At 48.3% G+C, this 26,277-nt stretch overlaps 1 protein-coding gene across 1 annotated transcript in view; it reads left to right on the top strand.

The window, feature by feature from the left end:
- Positions 1–26,277, top strand: part of LOC311229377 (FYVE, RhoGEF and PH domain-containing protein 5-like) — a gene marked incomplete at both ends in the record, with an annotated part of 193,490 nt that overhangs the window by 141,659 nt on the left and 25,554 nt on the right. The window contains 3 exon segments of the mRNA XM_084315464.1: positions 6,963–7,046; positions 13,008–13,087; positions 14,269–14,365. Coding sequence (XP_084171590.1) covers positions 6,963–7,046; positions 13,008–13,087; positions 14,269–14,365 — 261 coding nt within the window.

Below are 26,277 nucleotides of genomic sequence, written 5' to 3'. Positions count from 1 at the left end.
GAGGAGGGGGAGAGGAGGAGGAGGAGGAGAGGAGGCGGAGAGGATGGGGAGAGGAGGAGGGGGAGAGGAGGGTTGATTGAAAATTGTGATTGATTGATTGATTGATTGATTGAAAATGTTATTAACAGATTGCAGAATGGGTACAATACAGTACGGCTCAATACACACAATTGTTAAGGGGATGCAGACCAGAGAAAGACTTTCGTCTTGTTTACATCAGTGTAACTGCCTCTGTGTTCAGTTTAAGTTTTGGTTCCTACCAGGTTTTGGTTCCTACCAGGTTTTTGGTTCCTACCTAAATGCTGCTAGATTAATGGTTGATGGTTTCCGGAGACGTTTTATGCGAACGCACGCATGTCAAGAGATAGTTCAGTCATAGTCTTCTTGTAAAGAGATAGCTTCAGTCACAGTCTTCTTGTAAAGAGTTCATAGCATCAAGAAGATGATAAAATCCACATAATTTCTTCTCTTATTGCATGCAACCAATAAGGTACGTTTTGGTGTTGTGGTTGTTTGCTATGTGTAGGCCCAAGCCATGTAGCTAAGTGCTGACTAAATGTTTGCTAAGTAAGCCCAAGCCATGTAGCTAAGTGCTAACTAAATGTTTGCTAAGTAGGCCCAAGCCTTGTAGCTAAGTGCTGACTAAATGTTTGCTAAGTAGGCCAAGCCATGTAGCTAAGTGCTGACTAAATGTTTGCTAAGTAGGCCCAAGCCTTGTAGCTAAGTGCTGACTAAATGTTTGCTAAGTAGGCCAAGCCATGTAGCTAAGTGCTGACTAAATGTTTGCTAAGTAGGCCCAAGCCTTGTAGCTAAGTGCTGACTAAATGTTTGCTAAGTAGGCCAAGCCATGTAGCTAAGTGCTGACTAAATGTGTGCTAAACATCAATGATTATTGAAGAAGGACTTAATGTGTTTGTAGGTTAAGTTCATTTGGTTAACAATATTACAAAGACATGTGACACTAAAGGGCTCCGCACATGGCGGGCGATTTTAGCCAGGCGACCGACTTTTTTTGCGAGCCGACCGACAGAATTGTATCGCCTCCATTGTTATGAATGAGAGAACCCACACGGCAGGAGATTTTGAAGCGATGGTCGCGCAGCTATTTCTGTCGTCTGGCTAAATATCGCTTCGATCCTATTTTTTGAGGCGACACAGAAAGGACAATGAGGAAATAACATGACTTCTACTGGTGTATCATTTGTATACCATTAATGTATCAATACATTCATTGATCAATAACCTACGTGTTATTATTACCATGCTACTTATGTTCATTATTATTAACAGGAACAATTTAAATAAATAACGTTAGTTTGAGAATCTATAATCTATATACAAGACCAAAGCAGACTACAAAGAGTGACACGTTCAGCCGAACGCACAATTGGAGGGGGGCTCCCCACCCTCCAGAACATTTACTACAAGCGTTGCAAGGGCAAGGCTAAGAGAATCATTAAAGACTCCAGTCACCCGAACAACTGCCTCTTTGAACTGCTGCGGTCAGGCAAGCGATACAGGAGTCTCAAGGCGAGCACAGAAAGACTCAGAAGAAGCTTCTATCCCCAGGCCATCAGGCTGCTAAACGAACAATGAATGAACACTACACAACAACAACCACCAAACGCACATAGCACACACATCCACACGCACACACTCACTTTAAACAAACACACTGTAGCACCCACTCCACACACTTATAGCACACACCCACTTTAAACAAACACACTGTAGCACCCACTCCCCACACTTTATATTTATGGATGAAGGATTGCACTACAACTCGTACACCTTACTGTAAATTGTACCTAAAATTGTACCTCATCCCATTTCTGCTTTGCACTAGATAGTACTGTACATTAGTACACTGCATAGTATTGTGTATTGTATATTATATGGTAACTCAGAACATTGTACATATGTCTATACCGAACACTGTGACCTCATTTTCTTCTTCTAAATTCATGCTATATTATGTTATTATGTTATTTGATACTATCTTGTCTAGCACAGTCTCTGGAGCGTAACAGTAAGAAGCATTTTGTATGAAAGTATTCTGTACTTCTGTATGACAACTATTAAAGAACTTGAACTATAGTGGCCGCTTGTCATTAACTAATAAATGAACAATGCGCCACAATGCACCTACTAGATGTTTTTATACTCGGGTAACAAAATAAGTTGTGGATGTTGACAGAGTTTAATGTCCAGGCTGCAGCTGATGTAGTTTATAAGGTTTATTGTCCAAAGAAATTATGGTTGAGAACAAAACAGCGTCTTCCGTGAAAAAAACTCTCAGCAGGCGCATAACATTACTTGTCCAATCGGTGGTAATGAACGTATTGTAGCGATCAGTCATGCAGTAATGTCAGGAAGAATGAGGAGAGGTTGTATTCGTATATATATGGTGGTTTAATTCCAGCTCAATATGGGTTTTAAATGTTAATATTCCCTCGTAAAGCACAACACAGCTACGCTCGCTTCACAACAAACTAACATCCGGTCCGTCCTCCTATATCTCCCTCCGGGGGGAAACAAGTAACCACACCCCCAGCTAGACAGAGCGACACATTATTATACCTGTGAACGGTCGGCTCTGGTGTGGGGGGCCAGGCGATTGTCATTGAGCAACAGACAATCGGATCACCAGGCGATCTGTGATTTATTGTATTTAATGTATGTGTTTCACAGTTCTCACGGTCCGGATTGAAATAAATCCAATCAGTAATATAAAGAACGTGTTGCTGTCATCATTGCGTTAGAGGGAGTTACAGTGAGAACTTACTGCTCCAGAAGACAGCATCATAGAGCAGTGATTAACAACATTAAACCAAGTAAAGATGTCTGAGAGCCAACGTGTAGCTGTTGTGGATGCACATTGCACAGGCATGCAGTGATGTGACCTATAGCTCCTCCTCCTCACAGAGGAGTCAAGTTTCCTAACTCATCTTAGCTGAGAGTGCCACCAAATGGCCACATACAGTACTGCACATACAAAGCTAAAGGACTTTGGTCATTTACATTTACATTTAGTCATTTAGCTGACGCTTTTATCCAAAGCGACTTACAAGTTCTGTGCGACAAGACAGCAAGAAGGGTATAACTCTATCAGCTGAGTAACAATGCTCATCAAAGTGTTGTGTGTTACAGTGTAGGTTAGTTTATTAGGACAAGTGCATGACATTAAGGTTAGTCGGGGTTAGATTTTTTTATTTTTTTTTTTTTATTATCATTTCAGATAATGGTCAGGCATGGGCAACTATTTTCAGTTGGACTGTGTTTGAATCAACCTCAGTGATAAGACAAGACAAGACAACGATATGATACGATGAGAAAGACGAGATAAGATATTCCTTTATTCATCCCCTTGGGGAAATGTGTGCATCATAGCAGTAGGGGGGAGGGGAGGTACAGGTATGGGCAGGGTAATAGTAGAAAGACATAAATATAAGCAATGCAATTAAATCTGAATATAGAAATATGAGAACATATGAAATGTATCCCTTTGACCAGTATGTATGTGTATCAGGCACGTGCCGTGAGCTTTGAGATTGGGTAAGCATACACATATTTTAATACACTTAGTTACACATTGTGCCAAGCACAAATGCTATGGGTCAGTGCCGTGTCAAGGACATGTAAATGCACGTAAATGTATGCCCTAGAACCCGCTAATAAACAGTAAGCAGAGAGTTTATACAGTGGCGGACTTTATGATCAAATTACCAAAAACAAAAAAAAGTTGCCAGTCTCGTTATGTTGCCCATATGCGGCCGTCGAACAGGTTATTGAATAAAGTAAAACCAGTGCAGCGCAACTCAGATCGCCACTTCATAGTACAAGGCATACCTTCAAAGTCTCTCCTCAATTGAAATCGGGGCCAACGACAAAAGGCGGCCTTGCCCGGTGCGATTTTCAACTGAGGCTTCATTGTTGAAAAGGACCTCTCAACAGATACCGGTGTTGCTGGTATAGTTTTTTTTAATCCACTTTTTCTCCTTATTTTCTATTTTTCTCCCATCCCAATTTCGTATTGCCGATTGGTCACGCTGCCTTCCTCAAGTCCTGCCCCGCTGAGCAGGCGCCGAGACCTGGCCTGTAGGCGTCGCTGTCCACAACGCCAGATTCCCACCCACCAGCTTCCCACCCCCTAATACTGCCAATTGTATTAGTGTGAACATCCAGCCAAGCTGGTAGCAACGAACCCAGCATCTCCTGCGTTGGTGACGAGCGCAATCTCCGCTACGCCACCTGACCGCCTCTTCCCTCCCCTGTCTTGAGCGTTGCTAGACTATGCCCCCCACAAAAGGCGCCCTTGCCCGGTGCGATTTTCAACTGAGGTTCTTCACTCTCTTCATTGTTGAAAACGACCTCAACAGATACCGGTGTTGCTGGTATAGTTTTTTTTTTATCCACTTTTTCTCCTTATTTTCTATTTTTCTCCCATCCCAATTTCGTATTGCCAATTCTCCCCTCCCCTGTCTTGAACGTTGCTAGACTATGCCCCCCACTGGTCGGCTGTAATGAGGATAGAAGCCTTGCATCACGTGTCCCCTCCGGTACACGAGGAGGCAGCCTGTCACATCTTTTCACCTGCCAGCGCGGACTCTCATTGGCGAGGTGTAACGCGTGGGAGGCTCACACTACCCCCGCCACTTCCTGTCTCTGCTGTGCAGGCGTCACCCAACTGACCTGTAGGAGTCGCTGTCCACAACGTCCAATCCCCACCCATCGACTTCCACCCGCTGGCTCTGCCAAATGAGCCAGTACGACGGCCGGCCCAAGTCCAAGACAATGTTGAGACTGGGATTCGATACCGGAGTCTCTTGCATTGGTGACGAGCGCAATCTCCGCTACGCCACCCAGCTGCCCCTGTTGCTGGTATAGTTGAAACTAATTTGAGCAACTTTGTTGCCTCTGGAACTAAATCCTGTTGAATGAGCCTTCCGAGTATCTCCAGGTGTTACATCACTATAACCCTAGTTAGCCAGCAACCAGCCAGGTACCGACGTTAGCTCCCGGAACGATTAGCCACGTTAGTTAGCCAGCAACCAGCCAGGTACCGACGTTAGCTCCCGGAACGATTAGCCACGTTAGTTAGCCAGCAACCAGCCAGGTACCGACGTTAGCTCCCAGAACGATTAGCCACGTTAGTTAGCCAGCAACCAGCCAGGTACCGACATTAGCTCTCAGAACGATTAGCCACGTTAGTTAGTCAGCAACCAGCCAGGTACCGACGTTAGCTCTCAGAACGATTAGCCACGTTAGTTAGCCAGCATCTAGCCAGGCAGAGACGTTAGCTCCGGGAACGATAAGCCACGTTAGTTAGCCAGCAACCAGCCAGGCAGAGACGTTAGCTCTCAGAACGATTAGCCATGTTAGTTAGCCAGCAACCAGCCAGGCAGAGACGTTAGCTCCCGGAACGATTAGCCACGCTAGTTAGCCAGCAACCAGCCAGGCAGAGACGTTAGCTCTCAGAACGATTAGCCACATTAGTTAGCCAGCAACCAGCCAGGTATCTACGTTAGCTCTCAGAACGATTAGCCACGTTAGTTAGCCAGCAACCAGCCAGGCAGAGACGTTGGCTCCCAGAACGATTAGCCACGTTAGTTAGCCAGCAACCAGCCAGGCAGAGACGTTAGCTCCCGGAACGATTAGCCACGTTAGTTAGCCAGCAACCAGCCAGGCAGAGACGTTAGCTCTCAGAACGATTAGCCACGTTAGTTAGCCAGCAACCAGCCAGGCAGAGACGTTAGCTCTCAGAACGATTAGCCATGTTAGTTAGCCAGCAACCAGCCAGGCAGAGACGTTAGCTCTCAGAACGATTAGCCACGTTAGTTAGCCAGCAACCAGCCAGGCAGAGACGTTAGCTCCCGGAACGATTAGCCACGTTAGTTAGCCAGCAACCAGCCAGGTTGCTGTATCCAAGTATCTCCAGGTGTTACATACATCACTAACCCTAACCATCCAAGTATCTCCAGGTGTTACATCACTATAACCCAGGTGTTTCATACAGCACTATAACCCTAACCATCCAAGTATCTCCAGGTGTTACATCACTATAACCCAGGTGTTTCATACAGCACTATAACCCTAACCATCCAAGTATCTCCCAGGTGTTTCCTCCATCACTATAACGACGTTAACCTTAGTCCACAGCCGTGAACATCGTGTACGTGATGGCGTTGATTAAAAAAAGACATCCCAATTGACCTAGTAACAGATAACGTACCGGAAAACGAAAGAGCTACTGATTGGTAAGCATTAGCGGCAGTGGTGCAGTGGCAAATTGACAGTAGGTCAAACGCTGCATGCTTCTCCGGGAGTCCGGTTGGATAATGCCATGTAAAAGCGATTGCGCGTACTTCAGCCTCAGTGAGTGAGGTATCACAGAGTGATACCGAGTGATACCAGCACTGCAACACTGATTAGCGGGCTGAGGGAACACATGCATTGCCCGTGGTTTAAATCCATTCTTCTCATGCATTCGAATCGGCGCTAGAGAAAGCAGAGAGAGAGAGAGAGAGAGAGAGAGAGAGAGAGAGAGAGAGCGAGTGCTTACACCTGCCACCGGGCGGCGCCAAAGAACTAAAACTAGATGAATGACTGCTGCGCCACACTGACACTAAAGACGACGGACTCTAATGAAAACAAACAGTTTATATTAGTACTTTTATTTTAATATTTCAGTGTTGTTTTTTCTTCTTTCCCTTGGGTAAGCACTGCTTACCTTGCTTATATGGACGTCCCTGATGTGTGTAAATGTTTTCCTTCTGATCTTCGGTTCTGCATTTGTTTTCAAGTTATTGTAATATTTGATTATAATATCAGAGCCTATATATCGGACCATGTGGTGTTCCGCAGGTTCTCAGTGATGAGTCCTGTCTGTCTGTTGCCAGATGAACGCCGTGCTGAACCCTAACCCTAACCCGAACCCTGTCTGTCTGTCTGTCTGTCCCCAGATGAACGACGTGCTGCTCTACACCTTCCCGCAGCAGGACGGCAGATACAGGCTGAAGAGCAGCCTCTCACTCACAGGGATGAAGGTCCGTTCGATCTCCTTCCACTAATGTGCATCATCTGTCTAATGATGAACCTCTCTCTGCGTCAGTTGATTAGCCGTCGTTCACAGGCTCTAGGGGGCTCATGTTTAACCCTTTCACAGCCAGTTAACCCTTTTCACTTTGACAATACAGAAGGTTAACCCCTTTACTAATCACACGACCGACGGCGATGCTCCATCATTAGCATCATTAGCTCCGCAGCTCAAAGTGCTTCACAGCAGTGAAAAAAGACAGGCATAATCATTTTAACATCTAACATCTTACATAAAATATTAAATCACATCATTTTAACCTCTTAATATAGGCCTCTTTGTCTACGGTTTGATTGTCACTGATACACATAAAATAGAGAAAATCATGAAATTGAACATATTCAGTGAAAAATATCCCCGTCTGGAAATCAACATTTATCAACCCAGTATTTAACATGTTTAGTGTCAGAGCTACATGCCTTTAACATGTTTAGTGTCAGAGCTACATGTTACATGTTTAGTGTCAGAGCTACATGTTACATGTTTAGTGTCAGAGCCACATGTCTTTAACATGTTTAGTGTCAGAGCTACATGTTACATGTTTAGTGTCAGAGCCACATGTCTTTAACATGTTTAGTGTCAGAGCTACATATTACATGTTTAGTGTCAGAGCTACATGTTACATGTTTAGTGTCAGAGCTACATGTTACATGTTTAGTGTTAGTGTCAGAGCTACAGTACATGTTACATGTTTAGTGTCAGAGCTACATGTTACATGTTTAGTGTCAGAGCTACATGTCTTTACACTTACTGACTGTTCAGACTGAAGTCACATGACTGTTCAGACTGAAGTCACATGACTGTTCAGACTGAGGTCACATGACTGTTCAGACTGAAGTCACATGACTGTTCAGACTGAAGTCACATGACTGTTCAGACTGAAGTCACATGACTGTTCAGACTGAAGTCACGTGACTGTTCAGACTGAGGTCACGTGACTGTTCAGACTGAGGTCACATGACTGTTCAGACTGAAGTCACATGACTGTTCAACTGAGGTCACATGACTGTTCAGACTGAAGTCACATGACTGTTCAGACTGAAGTCACATGACTGTTCATACTGAGGTCACATGACTGTTCAGACTGAGGTCACATGACTGTTCAGACTGAGGTCACATGACTGTTCAGACTGAGGTCACATGACTGTTCAGACTGAGGTCACATGACTGTTCAGACTGAAGTCACATGACTGTTCAGACTGAGGTCACATGACTGTTCAGACTGAGGTCACATGACTGTTCAGACTGAGGTCACATGACTGTTCATCTGAGGTCACATGACTGTTCAGACTGAGGTCACATGACTGTTCACACTGAGGTCACGTGACTGTTCAGACTGAGGTCACATGACTGTTCACACTGAGGTCACGTGACTGTTCAGACTGAGGTCACATGACTGTTCAGACTGAAGTCACATGACTGTTCAGACTGAAGTCACATGACTGTTCAGACTGAGGTCACATGACTGTTCACACTGAGGTCACGTGACTGTTCAGACTGAGGTCACATGACTGTTCAGACTGAAGTCACATGACTGTTCAGACTGAGGTCACATGACTGTTCAGACTGAGGTCACATGGGTTAGGGTAAGTGGCCTGCCTTGTGGGCGTGGCCTGCCTTGTGGGTGTGGCCTGACTGCATTGTGGGTGTGGTCTGTATTGTGGGTGTGCCCTGTCTTGTGGACGTGGCCTACCATGTGGGTGTGGCCTGTAGTGTGGGTGTGGCCTGTCTTGTGGGTGTGGTCTGTCGTGTGGGTGTGGCCTGCCGTGTGGGTGTGACCTGTATTGTGGGTGTGCCATGCATTGTGGGCGTTGCCTACCTTGTGGGTGTGGCCTGGCATGTGGGTGTGGCCTGTCTTGTGGGTGTGGCCTGTCTTGTGGGTGTGGCCTGTCTTGTGTGGGTGGCGTGTTACTTTTTAACAGCAGAGCAGTGCAAGAATGTGACAATTTGACCATGTGACCGCGGCAACGCGGGAGAGCGGCAGTGCGGAAATAGGCTGTCTCTAAGACAAACTCTAACCTTAACCAGCTCCTTAACAGCGCCTAAACTTAACCGTTCTAACCTTAACCAACTCCGAAACAATGCCTAACCTTAACCTTAACCATGCCTAACCTTAACCTTAACCATAGAAAGAATATTGCCATTCTCTAAGACAAACTCTAACCTTAACCAGCTCCTTAACAGCGCCTAAACTTAACCGTTCTAACCTTAACCAACTCCGAAACAATGCCTAACCTTAACCTTAACCTTAACCATGCATAACCTTAACCGGCGAAAGAATACACGTTAAAAAAAAAAATCATGTTAAAAAAAAAAAATTTATGGGATTCAAACTTGTCAACAACGGACCGCAGGACCGCTGCGTTGCCAGGTGAGCTGAGCGCCGAATGAAAATCATGGCGGATTAGGGCGGTTACATAATGCCGCAAGCTCTGCCGCTCCGCTCTGCGGTTGCCGCGCCTGCCGCGGGGCGTGTCGCAGCCAATCAGGGAAAACGCGGAAGCAACGGCAGCACTGCTCCGCTGTTATTAAGCAATAAGTGTGTGGGTGACCTGTCGTGTGGGTGTGGCCTACCGTGTGGGTGTGGCCGGCATTGTGGGTGTGGCCTGTATTGTGGGTGTGGCCTGCGTTGCCAGGTGAGCTGAGCGCCGAATGAAAATCATGGCGGATTAGGGCGGTTACATAATGCCGCAAGCTCTGCCGCTCCGCTCTGCGGTTGCCGCGCCTGCCGCGGGGCGTGTCGCAGCCAATCAGGGAAAACGCGGAAGCAACGGCAGCACTGCTCCGCTGTTATTAAGCAATAAGTGTGTGGGTGACCTGTCGTGTGGGTGTGGCCTACATTGTGGGTGTGGCCGGCATTGTGGGTGTGGCCTGTATTGTGGGTGTGGCCTGTATTGTGGGTGTGACATATATTGTGGGTGTGGTCTGTCTTGTGGGTGTGGTCTGTCTTGTGGGTGTGGCCTGTATTGTGGTTGTGGCCATAGATATATATAGAACACTAGATAGCTTGCCCGCGCTGCCGGCCAATGGAGAGCGACGTCACTGAACCGCCGCCATCTTGCTCCAGTTAGCCTTGAGTGAGAGTGAGTGAGCTGCACAGACAAAAATACTCATAACTCGCTGAAATATTGACGGATTTACAAACGGTTTGGTTTATTACAAGCATTATTAACGTGGCTATGATTCAAGCGGTTTGTAAAAAAAACATCTTTAAAATTTTTTTTTTATAAGTATGCAGTATCATAACTACATCTTTGATGTTTATAGCAAACCAACCCGTTTGTAAATCCGTCAATATTTCAGCGAGTTATGAGTATTTTTGTCTGTGCAGCTCACTCACTCTCACTCAAGGCTAACTGGAGCAAGATGGCGGCGGTTCAGTGACGCTGGTGACTCCGCCTTAAGCTATCTAGTGTTCTATAGATATCTATGGTTGTGGCCTGTTGTGTGGGTGTGGCCTGTATTGTGGGTGTGTCCTGTCTGCGTCTATATTAATCCCAGCCGAAGAGTGCAAGAGCGCTTCCGCATTCTTCGCCATACGCCAGTACGGTAATGCGCATTTCCTTTTCCTTCACCCAGGTGCTCGCCGCGCATGCGCATGAGGTCGCCGCTTGGTTCGACGCGAGACCCCCATTCAACACTAATCACAGATGCCAGAACGCGCCATATTAAACGCTGGTCAATCACATTAATAATATATGCTATTGCTATTGCTATATATTGCTATTGCTATATGCTATTAATACTAATACGGTATATATATACACGCGATGGACGCAGCAGGCGATCACTGCTACTGTTATTCAGCCACACCAGCCGCCGCGCCGCAGCCGTGCAAGAGGTACATGATTGATTGATTGATTGTGTAGTGACTGTACATAATTCAGTCAAGAGGCACAGCACACACAACAACACACGCACACGCACACAGTGAGGTCATGAGGCACAGCACACACAACAACACACGCACACAGTGAGGTCACGAGGCACAGCACACACAACAACACACGCACACGCACACAATGAGGTCAAGAGGCACAGCACACACAACAACACACGCACACAATGAGGTCATGAGGCACAGCACACACAACAACACACGCACACAGTGAGGTCAAGAGGCACAGCACACACAACAACACACGCACACAGTGAGGTCAAGAGGCACAGCACACACAACAACACACGCACACAATGAGGTCAAGAGGCACAGCACACACAACAACACACGCACACGCACACAATGAGGTCAAGAGGCACAGCACACACAACAACACACGCACACAGTGAGGTCAAGAGGCACAGCACACACAACAACACACGCACACAGTGAGGTCATGAGGCACAGCACACACAACAACACACGCACACAGTGAGGTCACGAGGCACAGCACACACAACAGTAGGGATGGGAATCGAAAACCGGTTCCCGTTGCGCAATAACGTTACGTTAGCATGTAGCCATGGCAGACTCTATTTGATTCCTTAAGGGCTCGAAATTGCCTGGGTTTTGGTAATATGCTCCCGAAATGCTCCCGCTGTTTGGCTACTTCTATGTGCAGTGAAAACTACTTGAATGCTTTAGAACAGTCATTGATTTAGTTTAGGGTGAGCTAAAATTAGCCGCGGAGCTATCGCTAGCTAACGTGAGCTAACGCTATTTAATCAAGCTCACAAAGAGAGATAAACAGCTGACAGCGGATAGTACAGGTACAAATACAATAAAACAGCGGGTGGGGACTGTTGTGTAAACCTTGTACTCTTTAGTTCACATATAATAAGAGCCGGATTGTTTGTTTACTAAGTCTCTACTAGTCTACTCTGAGTCCGTCAGACAGGAAGTACCATGGTGCAACATACAAATGTGTCCGTGTAGCAACACAAGCCAATACTTTAAAGGACAGGGGCCCGGGGAGGGAGCTCTCTCTCTCTCTCTGTGTGTGTGTGTGTGCGTGTGTGTGTGTGTGTGTGTGTGTGTGTGAGAGAGAGTGTGAGTGAGAGACAGAAGTCAGAGGAATAACAACCTGTTATTCAATAGATTAAATTCGTTTAAGAATAAAAAAATAAATACATTTTAAGAGAATCTCAAATACATTATTTTATTTAAGTGTAGGCTATAGTTAATGTTTTATTTTTTACAGTTTTTGTATTTTTCTGACATGGGGGCTCAACAATAAATGACAATCAGAAATGTCAAGTTGCATGTTGTTATTCTAACCAGCTTAGACCCCGACGCTCTGCATCTTCTGGCCGCCTCAGACCTACTCCTATCCGAGCTCCGGGTGGGTCATCAAAGAGAAGTCGCCTATTCTCAGTCCTTGCCCCACAATGGTGGAATGAACTACCCACCCCAGTTAGGACAGCCGAATCACGTCCAATCTTTCGCCGTCGACTAAAGACGCACTTCTTCAACCATTATCTGAATAAAAAAAAATATATCTAACCCTAACTAACCGTACTGTCATGCACTTGTCCTAATAAACTAACCTACACTGTAGCACTCAACACTTTGATGAACATTGTTGCTCAGCTGATAGAGTTGTGCCCTTCCTGATGGCTTGTCGTACAGAACTTGTAAGTCGCTTTGGATAAAAGCGTCAGCTAAATGACTAAATGTAGTTCTGTTGCATTTCCAATTTATTTATTTAAATATAAATTGATCAGGTATCGATAAGGGAATCGATAAAGAATCGAATCGATAAGCAGAATCGATAATGGAATCGTATCGATAAAATCCTATCAATTCCCATCCCTACACAACAGTAGAGAAACAGAACAGGCGAGTGGCCTATCGCAAAAAGGTTGCAAATTGTTGCTTGTTTTCTTTCCGTTTGATTCTCTGTCTTTATGAAGTTTGATATTGTTATTGTTATTGTTATTGCTATTTCATTGATGCTGCTTGATATTCCAGGTCACCAAACCCGTCATAGAGGACGTCCAGAACGTCCTGAAGATCCAAGTGACGGACGTCTCCATCACCTTGTCAGCGAGGTGGGTCACGTCGTACCTAGACACCCTATTTTTATATATATTTCTTTATTTGTGTATTTTTGTATTTTTTTTTATGTATTTGTCTATTTATGTATTTTTATTTTTTTATTTATGTATTTATTTGTGTATTTTTTTATTTATGTATTTTTTTATTTATGTATTTTTTTATTTATGTGTTTTTTTTATTTATCATGTTTGATTCATAACAGATAGGGGGGGGGTGTTTGCATTGGAATTATAAAATGAAGTGCTGCTATGAGTGTTGAACCCCCAGTACCCCTAACCCCTTTTTCTTTTATTCGATTTTTTTATTCTATACAGTCTCACCGACCTCGGTGTGTCATTGGGACTCATTCTGAGACGCAGAGATTGCAATGCCGGCCGAATCCTGCTAGGTGGCAGTATAGCCTACTCTTTGAAACCTTATTTCACACTGTGTGTTACATTATATCCGGTCCGGGCGGAGAAATGGTACCCGGGCAAGTGAAAGGCTTCACTCGAGCCATTTGGAACACGTCCAGCCCACTTCATGCAGAGTTTTTTTTGTCCCATTTCATGTCAGGGGCCCGATGGACATCAATACTGGAAATCGCGATCAGACAATTGGAATATTCTTTTTGGGGTACCTCCTAGTAAAGGTAAGAACTATATGACATCAATCCTACTTTTATCCTACACTGATTTCACATCGTATGTAGTATTCAAAACGTATGCCGTTGCTGACGATCAGAGCATCACAAAACGACTCCCCCCCCCCCTTTGATGCCTTCATGATGAAACATAATAGCTATTATATACCGTTGATTTGGAAATAATATCGTGTCCAGGCGAGCAACGCGAACGCCTTTAGCAAAATGCACACAGCGATCCATAACTCAGTTTCCAGGAATTAACCCGGATCACTCTGAAACTATACAATATTCACCACGGGATAACACGCGAACGTATACATACAATCTTTTACTCTTTTTTACATGTTGGACGAGAGATAGTGACTGTCAAATGAGCCATAGTATTGTCTCCATAGCTATAATATAGAATATAGCTATAGCTCTGCAAACATCGTGACGCACAGTGAAAATGCCTATCTTTTAAAGCGTGGCCCATTGACTACAGGGATGGGGATGATGGCTGGCGCTGAGTGAGTTAAGAGGTGAAGCTCTTCCCTGTTTGTGTTGCAGCTCCGGCAGTGAGAGGGAGGACTGGTTCTACACGCTGAGCCGCACGGTGACTGAACACGCCAGAGGGCCCGTGGCGTTCAGTGGCAGCCCGGGGGAGGTGAGGACAGCAGCACGGTCACCCTAACACCCTAACACCCTAACACCCTCACCCTAACCCTAACACCCTAACACCCTAACCCTCACCCTAACCATAGCCCTCACCCTAACCCTAACACCCTCACCCTAACCCAGGGGTCTCAAACTCAATTGACCTGGGGGTAGAGTCTGGGTGAGGCTGGGCCGCATCAAATATTCCACACAAAAAGGGTTTCAAGTATTTTTTTTTTTTTTTATGGAAATGTATGGTTGAAACATGCAAACGTTCAAACGCACACACACTAATAAGCATTGGAGGCTTTTAACCAGGGCCAGACTGGGGAAATCATTCAGGCCAGGAAATATAGTGCGAAATATATAGCCCCAGTCAGGCCACTTTTTAAACGGGGGGTCCCCCACCAGGAGATTTTGTGTTATTTGTACCCTTTAAATGCCAGTGTTTGTGATGACATAACTGCAATTTTTTTAAATAAAAAAAAAAAAAAATTGAAAATCATCTGGGGGGCCGCAAAATATCATCCAGCAGGCCGCAATTGGCCTGCGGGCCGCGAGTTTGAGACCCCTGCACTAACCCTAACCCTAACACCCTAACCCTCACCCTAACTCTAACCCAGAGGCCCGTGGAAGTGAGGACAGCGTGTCTGCCGGTGGTTATGTTACGTGCCGGTGGTTATATTATCGTATAGCTTACGCTCTGCTCGTAGTGGAACCCTATCCCTTTCAATCTAATTCTGAATAAATGTCTCCACGTGTACACACCCATCCGCCTGGCCACATCCGCTCCTCTACATAAGCGGGGACGTGGCCATACTAACAGCTCCTTCCCTATTTTCACCACCGACAAGTGTCTGTATACACCACTTGAGTTTAGTGCCGAAATAGTTGTTGGAAAGGAGCTACGTGGACATTGTATCTTATTTTTCTCTCTCTCGCCAATTTACGAGAAAAGCTAAGACATAATGTTTGCACCTTCGGAGGGTTTGGACGCTCACAACGTCACCCTTCACCAGCGCTTCTCCATTGCCGCGTCCTCCGTGCGTCGTGGGGCGTCTCTGGCTCCGCGGTCGTTGTGGTCAGATATGCCCGGGCGGCGCCCGGTGGTGAGTTTGCCTCTCCGACGGGCCGTTGAGCCTCCATCTCCCGTGAGATGGCCTGGTTCCGGCCCTGGTTCCCCCGCCAGTGGACAGTCGGCCGATAGCCCGACAGCTCCTCTGGTGGCAGGGGATTTGCGACGCAGACTCTTCGCCTCTGCTCGCTCTCGTCGTAAGGCGGCGAGCAGCAGGGGCGAACGGCCGGGCTTTGATGTTGTGCTTGGAGCCGGATGAGAGTTCTCTTGCCTCGTCTCCATTTCCGATGGAGACTGAGGATCATAATGGAGGGGGCGAGAGCTCTCTTGTTCGAAGCCCCAGTGGAGACGTATCACGTATTGTTTATTGCACTATGTCGCTCTATTGGTTGGACTCTTATATTATTACTTGTATTATGCACATCGTTGCGGGCGAGACCCCCCGCATTTCACTGTATACCTGTATGCCGTGACAAATAAAACTCTTGTATCTTGTATCTTGTATCACTCTCCCCCTCTGGGAGTGGCAGGGAGTGTTGCGTCTCCTTGGGGTCCCTTGTTCTCCGGTGTTGGGTTAGAACCTCTGACCCCGAGACAAGATGCCCAGCTATCTGCCGTGTTGGATGGTGGCGCCCGTGGCAGCCTCCCATATGTGAGGGACGCGAGTGACGTGGAGGGAGGTACGCAAGGGGAGTTGCTTGCCTTGTTCCCCAAGCTCATGGCGGCCGCCGCAGCCGCTAATGGCGTGGCGTTGCCGCAGCCTCTGCCTGCACCTGTTCCTGATGACATGATAGGTCATCTCTGGCAACGTCGTCCTGTGAGAGAGACAGGCGTTGTCTGCCCATTCTTCCCATCAATGGAGGCCTACGTGAAACAGGGACAGGTAATCTCCCGCATTGTTGGCCTTACCCCCACCTACGTGCCAGTCACACGGGTGGCGGGTTTGGTCCAGGGGCTAAAGGACGGGGTGCCTCGGCTTGATAGCCCGATGGCATCCATACTTTGTCCCAAAATGGTGTGGGAGCCGTTGCGAAAGCCGGTTCCCCAAGGGAAATCGGCTAGGCAGTTGGCTAATTGGAGTGACCAGGTGTACATCGCCGCGACTCAGAGCCTAGCTGCAACTTCCAACATCGGGCAGCTAGTGCGCTACATGTCGGGGATGATGGCGGGCGGGTCGGTATTAGATGACCATCAACAATATCTTCACGCACAGGCGGCTGGAGCCATCCTGCACCTTACCCAGCTGCAGGCGATAGCCGCCGGGAAGGAGCGCGCCCTGGCCACTCTGTCCCAGCGCCACCTTTGGCTGGAGCAGGCGCAGGTGCCGGAGCAGAAGAGGATTCCCCTGCTCGCGGCCCCCCTCTCCGATGCTGGGCTATTCGGGTCGGCCATGCAGCAGATGACGGCAGCCTGCAGAGAGATGGAGGAGGAGCGCTCTGTGCTCCAACCCCATTTCCCCCGACCCGATGCCACCGGTGATGTCCGGAAAAAGCAACGCCGGCAGAGGACCGCGACCGTTGCCTCCGCCACCATCGTCGCCGCTACTGGGCCTTCGGCGAAGAAGGCCAGGAGTGGAGGGAGTGCCTCGTCCGCTGCAGCCAGCCGCACCACGCCCGGAGGTAACGGTAGGGATCGACGTGACCAGGCTCCCCAGAACCGTTCCTCCGGGCCGGCTCCGCTAGTGACTCCCCTGTTTGCCCGTGTCCCTCCCCCCCCCCCCCAACATATGATTTTGTTGTTAAATAAAAAGTCCCTCCTGGTGAGGGACTGTTTTTTGTTACAAAATGTGTGTTTATTCACTATATATTGGGGATACGATGTATAAACGCTCACCTAGCTGTGGGGTTGTGTGTTGCTTAGGGAGTGGGACAGTTTTCTTGAAAACATTTTCTGGTCGCTATATATGTGTGCTTAGCAAGGCCTGTGGCTAGCACTCGGTCGAAAGACTTGTCTTCCCTCATCATGAAGAAGACGGTGTTCTTCTTGCAGTAGTAAGAGTGAACTTTACCTTTTTTAATGAGGGGGTTGTGTGTATTCTGTTACGTTTGGGAAACATGGCATCAAGTCCACAACCAGTGTTAGTAATCACATATGTAGCTTGTGCCCTGGTCTTTGACCCCTCTTTAAACGTCTGTGTTTCTCTTTACTTGGTGAAGTATATAAACACGGGTGACGTGTTCGCACATGAGCCTAAAACCTTGTATAAAAACCTGTTTTCGCAAACGAGTTTATCGTATAGCTCAATGTTTACATATATCTTTTTAATTATTACTCACGTGGGAGGTCTCTCTGGGGGTTTCCTGTCCCCTCTCTTTATACAGAGCTGGGTTGACAGGGTTTCTTTCCCTCAGACACGTCATATGGGGCCCATATCTGTGTCTTTTGGCCAGCTTCCTACCGCTCGTCCCAGGCGGCATGGAGGGAACGTTATCTGGGTTCTTGTTAGAATTACCATTGATGTGTTTTGGGTCTCGACGTGTACATAGTGCTGGCCCTGGGTGCTTCTGTGTGGAACCACGCATGGGCTGGCGCGCCTTGGTTGCTCATTATAGAAACAGCGTTTTTTATAGAGCAACTGGGATGGAGATTTTATTTCTTCCGAGCGCCAGTGTACTAGGTTAGTCTCGAAGAATTCTCACTCATCTCTGGGGGGAGATGACAGAGTAGATCAAAACATTGGCGGAAGGGTCTCACGCCCATGGGGTGGGCCACCGGGCGCGGTGCGTTCATGTTCTGACCGTCTTGGTAGCGCCCTCTGTGATGTTTTAGATCGACACGCGTACCTACCCCCCTCTTAGGACTGGGGATGGTGGCGTGATTAGGACACGGGACTGGTTTGGTCGCGCCGGACCAGGTCAGTTAACCTGTTGTCCGCCGGGACGCAGATCTGCTGTTCTGGTACCCTGAAGGACTTTGTGCTTTTTCGGGGGGGAAATGCCGGGTTGGCCCGGGCGTCGCGGGGTTTGATGTTATGGAGGTGTGTTCGTGGTTATGTCACTACGAGTTATCCTTCGCTGTTGCTTGGTCCATATTGTGTTGTACCTTGCGCTGTGCTAAGGAGCCTGGTCCTTCTCCATTATTTTTCGCCCCTCTCTTCCCCTGCTTGGCGGGGCTGGGAGGGGGCTGTCGAGGTGGTTGTATTGTACCCCTCTGGCATCCCTGTGTACGTCCCGGTCCGCCGGGCCCAGGTCCGGACTCGTTCTCGTCGACCTGTTGGCCTGGGTTAACCCCTGAAACTGAAACTGAAACTGAAACGCTTGTACTGCCTGTATAGCCGTGTATACGCGCAGTTGTGTTTCGGAGTTTTTTTCTTGGGGGGGTTAAGGGAACGACCGCCTCCTGTTAAACTAAACATAGGGGGGTGGTTGGTTCCCCGGTGTGTTGGTAGCGGAGTCGACTCTCGGGTTAGGCCGGGCTTGACCCCGTCTGCCTGCGAGTGTGCCCCCGCATTTTTCATGACGTCTGCCAATCGTGTCAGTCTTCTCTGCCTCTGCCTCTCTAGGGGGTCGGGTTTTTGTGGAGGCTGCGACATGGTGCACAGCATACCGAACGCCCCTTCCGCCGGGGTGCTGTTCTCAGTAGACCCCTTAGGCGCCTGTCTAGTCCGCAGTGCTCCGGGCACAGGCCGAGTTACGCTCTTGACCTGTTGCCAAGATTGAGGGATCAACCTCTTTGGGGGTTGTCTCCCCGGTGCGCCAACTGGCCCCACAGTGTTGTGGGGGTGTAGCCTCTGTGGAGTGCTTCAGGGCGGCGTGCTGTAGGGGGGAAGGGGCTGCTCTTGGATTGGGCCCTGTCCGATACGCTGGCGATGAGGGTGGTGTCACTAGTGACCGTTTGGTGGGGTCTCGATGCTACGGCATCGTTGGCCTCACCAGGCCCCCTTTTCCGGGGGGTCCTGACCCTCAGGCTGTTCCTGGGGCTGGGTCCTCTTCCGCACTCCGCTGCTATGGCCTTACCACAGGGTTGGGTTCTTGACCTTGACCCTGTGATGTTGGGGGCTGTAACGGGTTTTTGTTTCCTTCCCGTTCGTTCCCTAGTGGCATGTGGGATGTGCGCCTGAGTGGTCGCAGGTCCTTCTGTGAAGGTAAGTCCCACGATCTGCTCACCCTGTGCGTTGAGTTTCTAAACACTCTTCGCACAGTCGGATCCGATTCCCTCCCGTCCCCCTCTAGGGGGGTCCGGGGGCTCGGGTCCTCCCCGGTTCTGATGGTTGTGGGGGGCCTCAGCGGGTACATTTGTTGAGCTTCCGCTCTGCTCAGCTCCTGTGTTCCACTAGAGAGCAGAGCGTAAGCTATACGATATATAACATACGGTTATCCTATAACCATAGTTATGAGTATAGCGAGCGCTCTGCTCGGACTCACTGAGGATCCCGTGGTCTTCGCCTTCGGTGGTGAAAGACTTGGGAAGGAGCAGTTAGTATGGCCACGTAGATTATGTAGAGGAGCGGACGGGGGTGTGGCCAAGCGGATGGGTGTGTACATGTGGAGAAATTTATTCAGAATTAGATTGAAAGGGATAGTTCCACTATGAGCAGAGTGCTCGCTATACTCATATAACTATGGTTATAGGATAACCGTATGTTATGGAGTATTGTACATGTTTCTGCACCGTACTGCAACACCACCTCGTGTTCAGTGAAGCGGAATTAAGCACTGTTAGGCCTCGTGAGAGGTCGTGAGAGGTCGTGAGAGGTCATGAGAGGTCGTGAGAGGTTGTGAGGTCGTGAGAGGTCGTGAGAGGTTGTGAGGTTGTGAGAGGTTGTGAGAGGTCATCAGCCTGCTCTGTGTGAGAGAGGTATTAAGCACTGTTAGGCCTCATGAGAGGTCATGAGGTCATGAGAGGTCGTGAGAGGTCGCCAGCCTCCTCTGTGTGAGAGAGGTTTCAAGTTTCATGCTTCAAGTGTTGTTTTATTTGTCACATATAGAAGGTACATTACAGTGAAATGCTTGGTTCTGTAGGAGCCTCCTGAGATTGTGCTTCATACAGTAACGGTAAAGAGAATAAAGACCAAACACTATACAAAATATACAATATACAATATACAAACTAAAGTACAACCTAAAGTACAATGAAGAAAAAATGCAGACAATGAGGTACAAAAATGCAAAAAAATGTAATAAAGAAATAAGCAAAATGCTAAAATGAGGTGTGGATGTAGTGCAAATATAAAGGATAAAATATGGTGTAGTGTTAAAAGTGTTTAAAGTGTCTAAAGTGAGTGTTCCGGTGAGTGTTTGTTTAACCCTTTCACTGCCACACGACAGCCTGTTAACCCTTTCACTGAGACAATACGGAAGGTTAGCCCTTTACTATCACACAACCGACGGCGATGCTCCATCATTAGCATCATTAGCTCAGTTTTTTTTTTTTATATATTTTTTTTCCCCTCCTTTTTCCTCCGTTTTTCTCCCATCCCACTGTTAGTCGCTGCGCACTCTACCCCCCACAGTCGGTCTGGGAGAGTGGAGACTATCACGTGCTTCCTCCGACACACATCCAGCCAATCAACCGCTTCTTTTCACCTGGCAGCACGGACTCTCACTGAGAGGGTGTAACTTGTGGAAGGATCACACTACCCCCCTTAGATCCTTTCCTCGCTGAGCAGGCGCCCCGACCGAACTGTAGGAGTCGCTGTCCACAACGACCAGGACCCACCCCGCCAGCTTCCCCACCCCCTAACACTGCGAATTGTGTTAGTATGAACGACCAGCCAAGCTGGTAGCAACGCCGAGAGCTGGGCTCGAACCCAGCGTCTCCTGCGTTGGTGGCAAGGGCCTTGCCCACTACACCACCTAGCCGCCCTAAAAAAGGGCTAACCTTCTGTCGTGTGGCAGTGAAAGGGTTAAAGTGAGGGCGTGTGTGTGATGGCAGGGGAGAGTTGGGCCCTCTGTGACCTCTCCACCTCTGTGACCTCTGTGACCTCTGTGACCTCTGACCTCTCACCTCTGTGGAGCTTCATTCACGAGACAGACTCTCTTTACTGTCGTTATTATTCTTTGTGTCGGTGTTGTTGCTTGTACAGGAAGTATTGTTTTGTTCTGATTGTACAATGATTTTATGTTTGAATGTGTTGTGTGTTTTCAGCGACTTCGGGTCATTGAGAAGCGCTATATAAATAAAATGAATTATTATTATTATTATTATTATTATTATTATTATTATTATTATTATTATTATTATTATTATTATTATTATTATTATTATTATTATTATTATTATTATTATTATTATTATTATTATTATTATTATTGTTATTATTCATACGTTATTTTGAGAGGACCCCAGGAAGAGTAGTTGTTACCGTGGTAACAACTAATGGGGATCCTAAATAAACTAACAAAGAAAAAAGAGTGAGTGTGTGTGAGTGTGAGCAGGCACGTGCACACATAGAGGCCAAGGGGTGCTTGAACACCTGCCTTTTTGAGCCTCATCAAAAAAGTGCCATTTTTGGAAAAAAAAAAGAAAAGAAAAAATGTATGTTAAGCATATAGACTGCCCTTCCAACTGAAAAAATTCAGGATAGAATCAAAATATTAGGTAAAGAGAGAGAGATGCCCCATACTCCATTGCAGTTTGCACGGCCTCCTCAGCGTGCCTCTCCGCGGACCTATATATTTTATGCATAGCGTGGGTGGTGATGATGATGATGATGATGATGATAGAAACCGCTGTGGCGCATACAGTTGAATGCTGGTATTACACTCACTGAGGGACACGAAGAAGTCAAGTCCAATGGGATTGGAATAAAAGGGCCCTTAAAAATTGCGCTCGCGCGCTGCGCGCGCTCGGTTAATATATACACACAAGTGCAGTGCCCTTTTCAGCCTTTGAGCACCTGCCCCTATAAAGTCCTGTGCACGTCCCTGTGTGTGAGTGTGTGTGTGTGCAATGAATGTAGATGGATGGTGTAACTGAGGGGTACAATTCCCTGACTGTATTAATCAAGTATGGTATCATTAAACCACTACCGTCTTATGTACATTACTGGCCATACCATACACAAGTATATCAGATGAGAACTCCTCCACAATGATACGGTTTCCACACAAATACTCGTTTAGAATATTTATTACATCAAAGGTATTATTACATAATATACTTTACTTTAATTGCGCTTATAAGGCAAAGGAATTATGCATAGGCAAATCAACACTGAATGTCCAATCTCTGGTTACGCAGGAAGCAAGTATACAACCTGGCTCTTAGGGAATTACATCTATGGTACACTTAATGATATAGCGGGATATTCTGGAAGGGGTCCTCCCGGTTGTAAGCCGGTAGGGGGGGTAGGAGAGCCGTCGGTAGTAGACCGTCTGGTCAACGATATCTATGGAGACTTCAAGTACAGAAGACAGTGCAATAGACTCTGGATCCGCAGATGAATACACCTTGGTTCTCTTGTAGGCTGTAGCTCCACAATGAAGAAGAAGCTAGGCGACCTCAGTCTCTCTGAGCGCCGACTCAACTTGACTCCTCTCGGGGGTAAATCCAACACTCACAGGCGTCGGCGATTATCCGCTCCACAAATCACAGTACCAAAGCAAATATATATTCCAGCCGCATAGGGCTCAGCAGTCATCGGGTAGGTAATCCAGTGTACATGTCCCTCGGTCCTCGCCTAGATCTCCTCGGATGAAAGCGCCATGTGGTCGGCCCAACCTGGATAAGACTCTAGATAACACGAGGAAGCGTTGGAGATGCTGGTCACTTTAGAACTCTAACCGCACGATGCACCATACACGATAGACTATTATTACTTGATAGAAATACGTCGCACTCGACGGTACAGTGCCAAACTCTGACAATTCAGTTATTAATTCGCACGAGGTCTCAATGCTATTCTAAGGCCAAACAGGCCATACTTCACCGCACGTCGTATCGTGGGTGAGGCTTCACGTTCTGTTACTAAGTTGGGAAGAAGGGTAAGGGACTTCTACATTTACTTGCGCCATATTTATATGCACGGTGAACAAATAGTGCCACTCTCATTTCGGTAGCCGTATCCCTGAGCGGAGCCGGGGCTAGTACGGACATGTCTCGTCGGTACCTTTGAACTTGACGCCAGGGGCTGGTCCCCTGGCGCCTGGTCCTTTGTCCAATAAGAGAATGAACTATTATGGGCTATAGTAGGCTAAAGGGATATTCCGTGTATATGTACAAAGAATATACAAGGGATATCAAACGATATACAAATATTATGCAATATATATCAATCAATAAATACATATATTCGGTTTAATCTGATCCTTCGTAACAGCCGCCCCCTAATTAGTCCCACCTAATTAGCTAAGCAGAGACAGATTAACCGCACTGTCCACTACTCAATGTCCGTTGTGAGGGGTCGGTCAGTTCACCAAGTCATGGGTCATGGTCGTCATTAAGCGAGTCGGGGAGCCTTGGCGACTCTATCAGCCTCGCCACGGGTCGGTTGTAGGTCCGCCCTTGGCCGAGCACTTCTGCCACTCTGACCTTTCCGTCGGCACCAGTGGTCACTTTTCTTACGCGGCCGGCCGGCCACGCAGCTCGGGGTAGTGACTGGTCTATGGTCATGACGACTGGACGGGATGAAGGGGGGCTTAGGAGGGAGCGGGCCTGAGACTGCTTTGATCTGTGCTTGGCTGTGCCTCCTCCTCCTCCGTCTGTTACTCTTGTTTGCTCTGTACCCCGTCTGAGGAGGGGCCGGTCCCGGCCGCCCCGTCAAGGAGTCGCTTGGGGTGCTGGGTTCGAGGTCAGCTACGTCTGGAGCGCAGCTGAGGGGGGTGGAGTTCCGAACTCCCTCTGGTACCCACGGTTCTCTCACGGGCCTCTCGCTTAATGTCAATAGCCTCTGCTGTACGGGGGAGAGGCCGGTGTCGCTCGCCTCTGTGTGTAGGCAGCGTGTAGACGTGGGTTGACTGTCAAGTCCGTAGAGGGGGCCCTGGAGCGTCCATCCCAGTCGGGTCTGAACCGCGACTGGGCATCCTTTGGGTCCGACGTGGGCCGCCTCAATTAAGAGAATGAGGTCCGCGTGGTCGGAGCCGATGAGCAGGGTCGGTGTGGCGCCGTCGATAAGCGGTATAGGTAGTTGACGTAGGTGCACATACTTAGCCATCAGCTGTGGGATGGGGTAGGTGTACTGAGACAGGCCTATGTCGTGGCTGGTGAAGACGTTAGTTATACTATACTGCTTCTCGGGCTGGTCCACCGCTGCTATCTTGAAGGAGACCCTTTCACCCTTTATGGTCTTCTGGTCCCTTCTGATGGTGCGTATGGTCATTGTATCTTTGACACCTCGCAGGCCCAACTGGGCTGCTGCGGAAGCGAGGAGGAGAGTCTTTTCAGACCCATCGTCCAGGACGGCGTAAGTGTCCAGAACCTTGTCCTCGTAGCTCAGGAGCACTCTGACCACTTTGAGGAGCACACGGGGGGTCCCGCTATGCTGGTCAATGTGGAGCACTCCTGTTGGTGGTGACGTAGAATCTATATGGTGCGAGTCGCACCGTGGCTCCCAGTGTCTGCTGTAGCAGTCGGGACACCAGGGAGCGGTCTGGTGGAACTTTGGTCCTGGTGCCACCGCCTCGGCATGGTACATTACCGCGACGGGCCCACTATGTTGCCCTGGCTGACGCCTGTTGATGTCATGCAGGACCTCCAGGTGGGTGCCACCGCACCTGCTGCACTTCTTCTTCAAGCGGCACACAGCTGCTAGGTGGCTGCGCGCGCAGCGGAAGCAGCGGCGGTGGTCCTTGGTCCACTGACTCACCTCGTCCGTGGTCAGCTTCCCGAAGGTGTCGCATTGGTACAGCCGATGTTCTCCCTCACAGTACTGGCACTCAATCTTCCACTGGTCCTCTTTCGTCGAGGGGGTGTTGTGGTTCTTGTGTGGTACTGATTCGGCTTGGTGCATAACGGTCACCAACCGGCGGTTATCCGTTTGTCCCCGAGGTCCGAGTCTTGGGCTTGGTCCATTCCATACGAACGTGTCGAGTCGTAGGCTACTGACCTCCCTGGCGAGGAACTCAGATAGGTCTAGGAGGGATGCCTCTGGACCGTTGGGGTCGCGGTAGTCTCTCTGCCGCCTGAAGCGCTCTTGTCGGGCGGGAGGGAGCTTCTCTAATATCCTCTCTACATTAGAGTTAGCGTACAGTTCATAGATACCCTTTTCCTTTTGGGACCCCAGCATCCCTACCAGGGACTGTACCTTGATAGACAGGTCATCTAATGCTCTGTTGTCTCTGGCTGGGGGGAGACGGTCAATGTCTCTTATCTCCTGTATCACATAGTCCCATACGCGTCCATAACGTTGGTCGAGTGCTGCTAGAGCCGCTGTGTATGGGGTAGTAGAGTTGGCATAGGCCAGCGCTATATTGTGCGCTCGGGGCACCTTGAGGTGCTTCAATAGGGTAGCATACTTGTGGCGTTCATCAGCTACATCAACCATCATTGTCTCTAAGCACATCCGTAGCTCCGTGTACTGTGCTCGGTTCTCATGGGTGAAGTCTGGAAACGTCGGTGTGCCAAGGTACGATGCCATGGATGACTGGCACATCGGTGAGCGTTGGGGAAGAGGCCTCCTAGGCGAGTCTCCCCGTGCGTGTCGTCTTGGGCTGGTACTTGGTGGGTACCGAAGGTCGGGTACCCAGGTGCTGTCCCTCGGGGCTGGCGGTGCGTCAAACTCACCCGTGAGTTGAGTCGGGGGTTTGTAGCGCAGGGCCTCGGGCTGACTTCTGGGCTGTACTGGACCTCCTGGTCCAGAGTACGTTGCTGCTGGTCGGGGCTGTACTGGGCCTCCTGGGCCAGAGTACGTTGCTGCTGGTCGGCTTGACATTCCTCCTCTTCCTCCTCCTCTCCCTCTGCTAGGACCT

The sequence above is a fragment of the Notolepis coatsorum genome, assembly GCF_963971535.1.
Source record: "Notolepis coatsorum genome assembly, chromosome: 6".
In the NCBI taxonomy this organism is placed as follows: Eukaryota; Metazoa; Chordata; class Actinopteri; order Aulopiformes; family Paralepididae; genus Notolepis; species Notolepis coatsorum.
The sequence above is the reverse complement of the archived record's forward strand: the minus strand, read 5'-3'. Positions and strand labels throughout refer to the sequence as shown.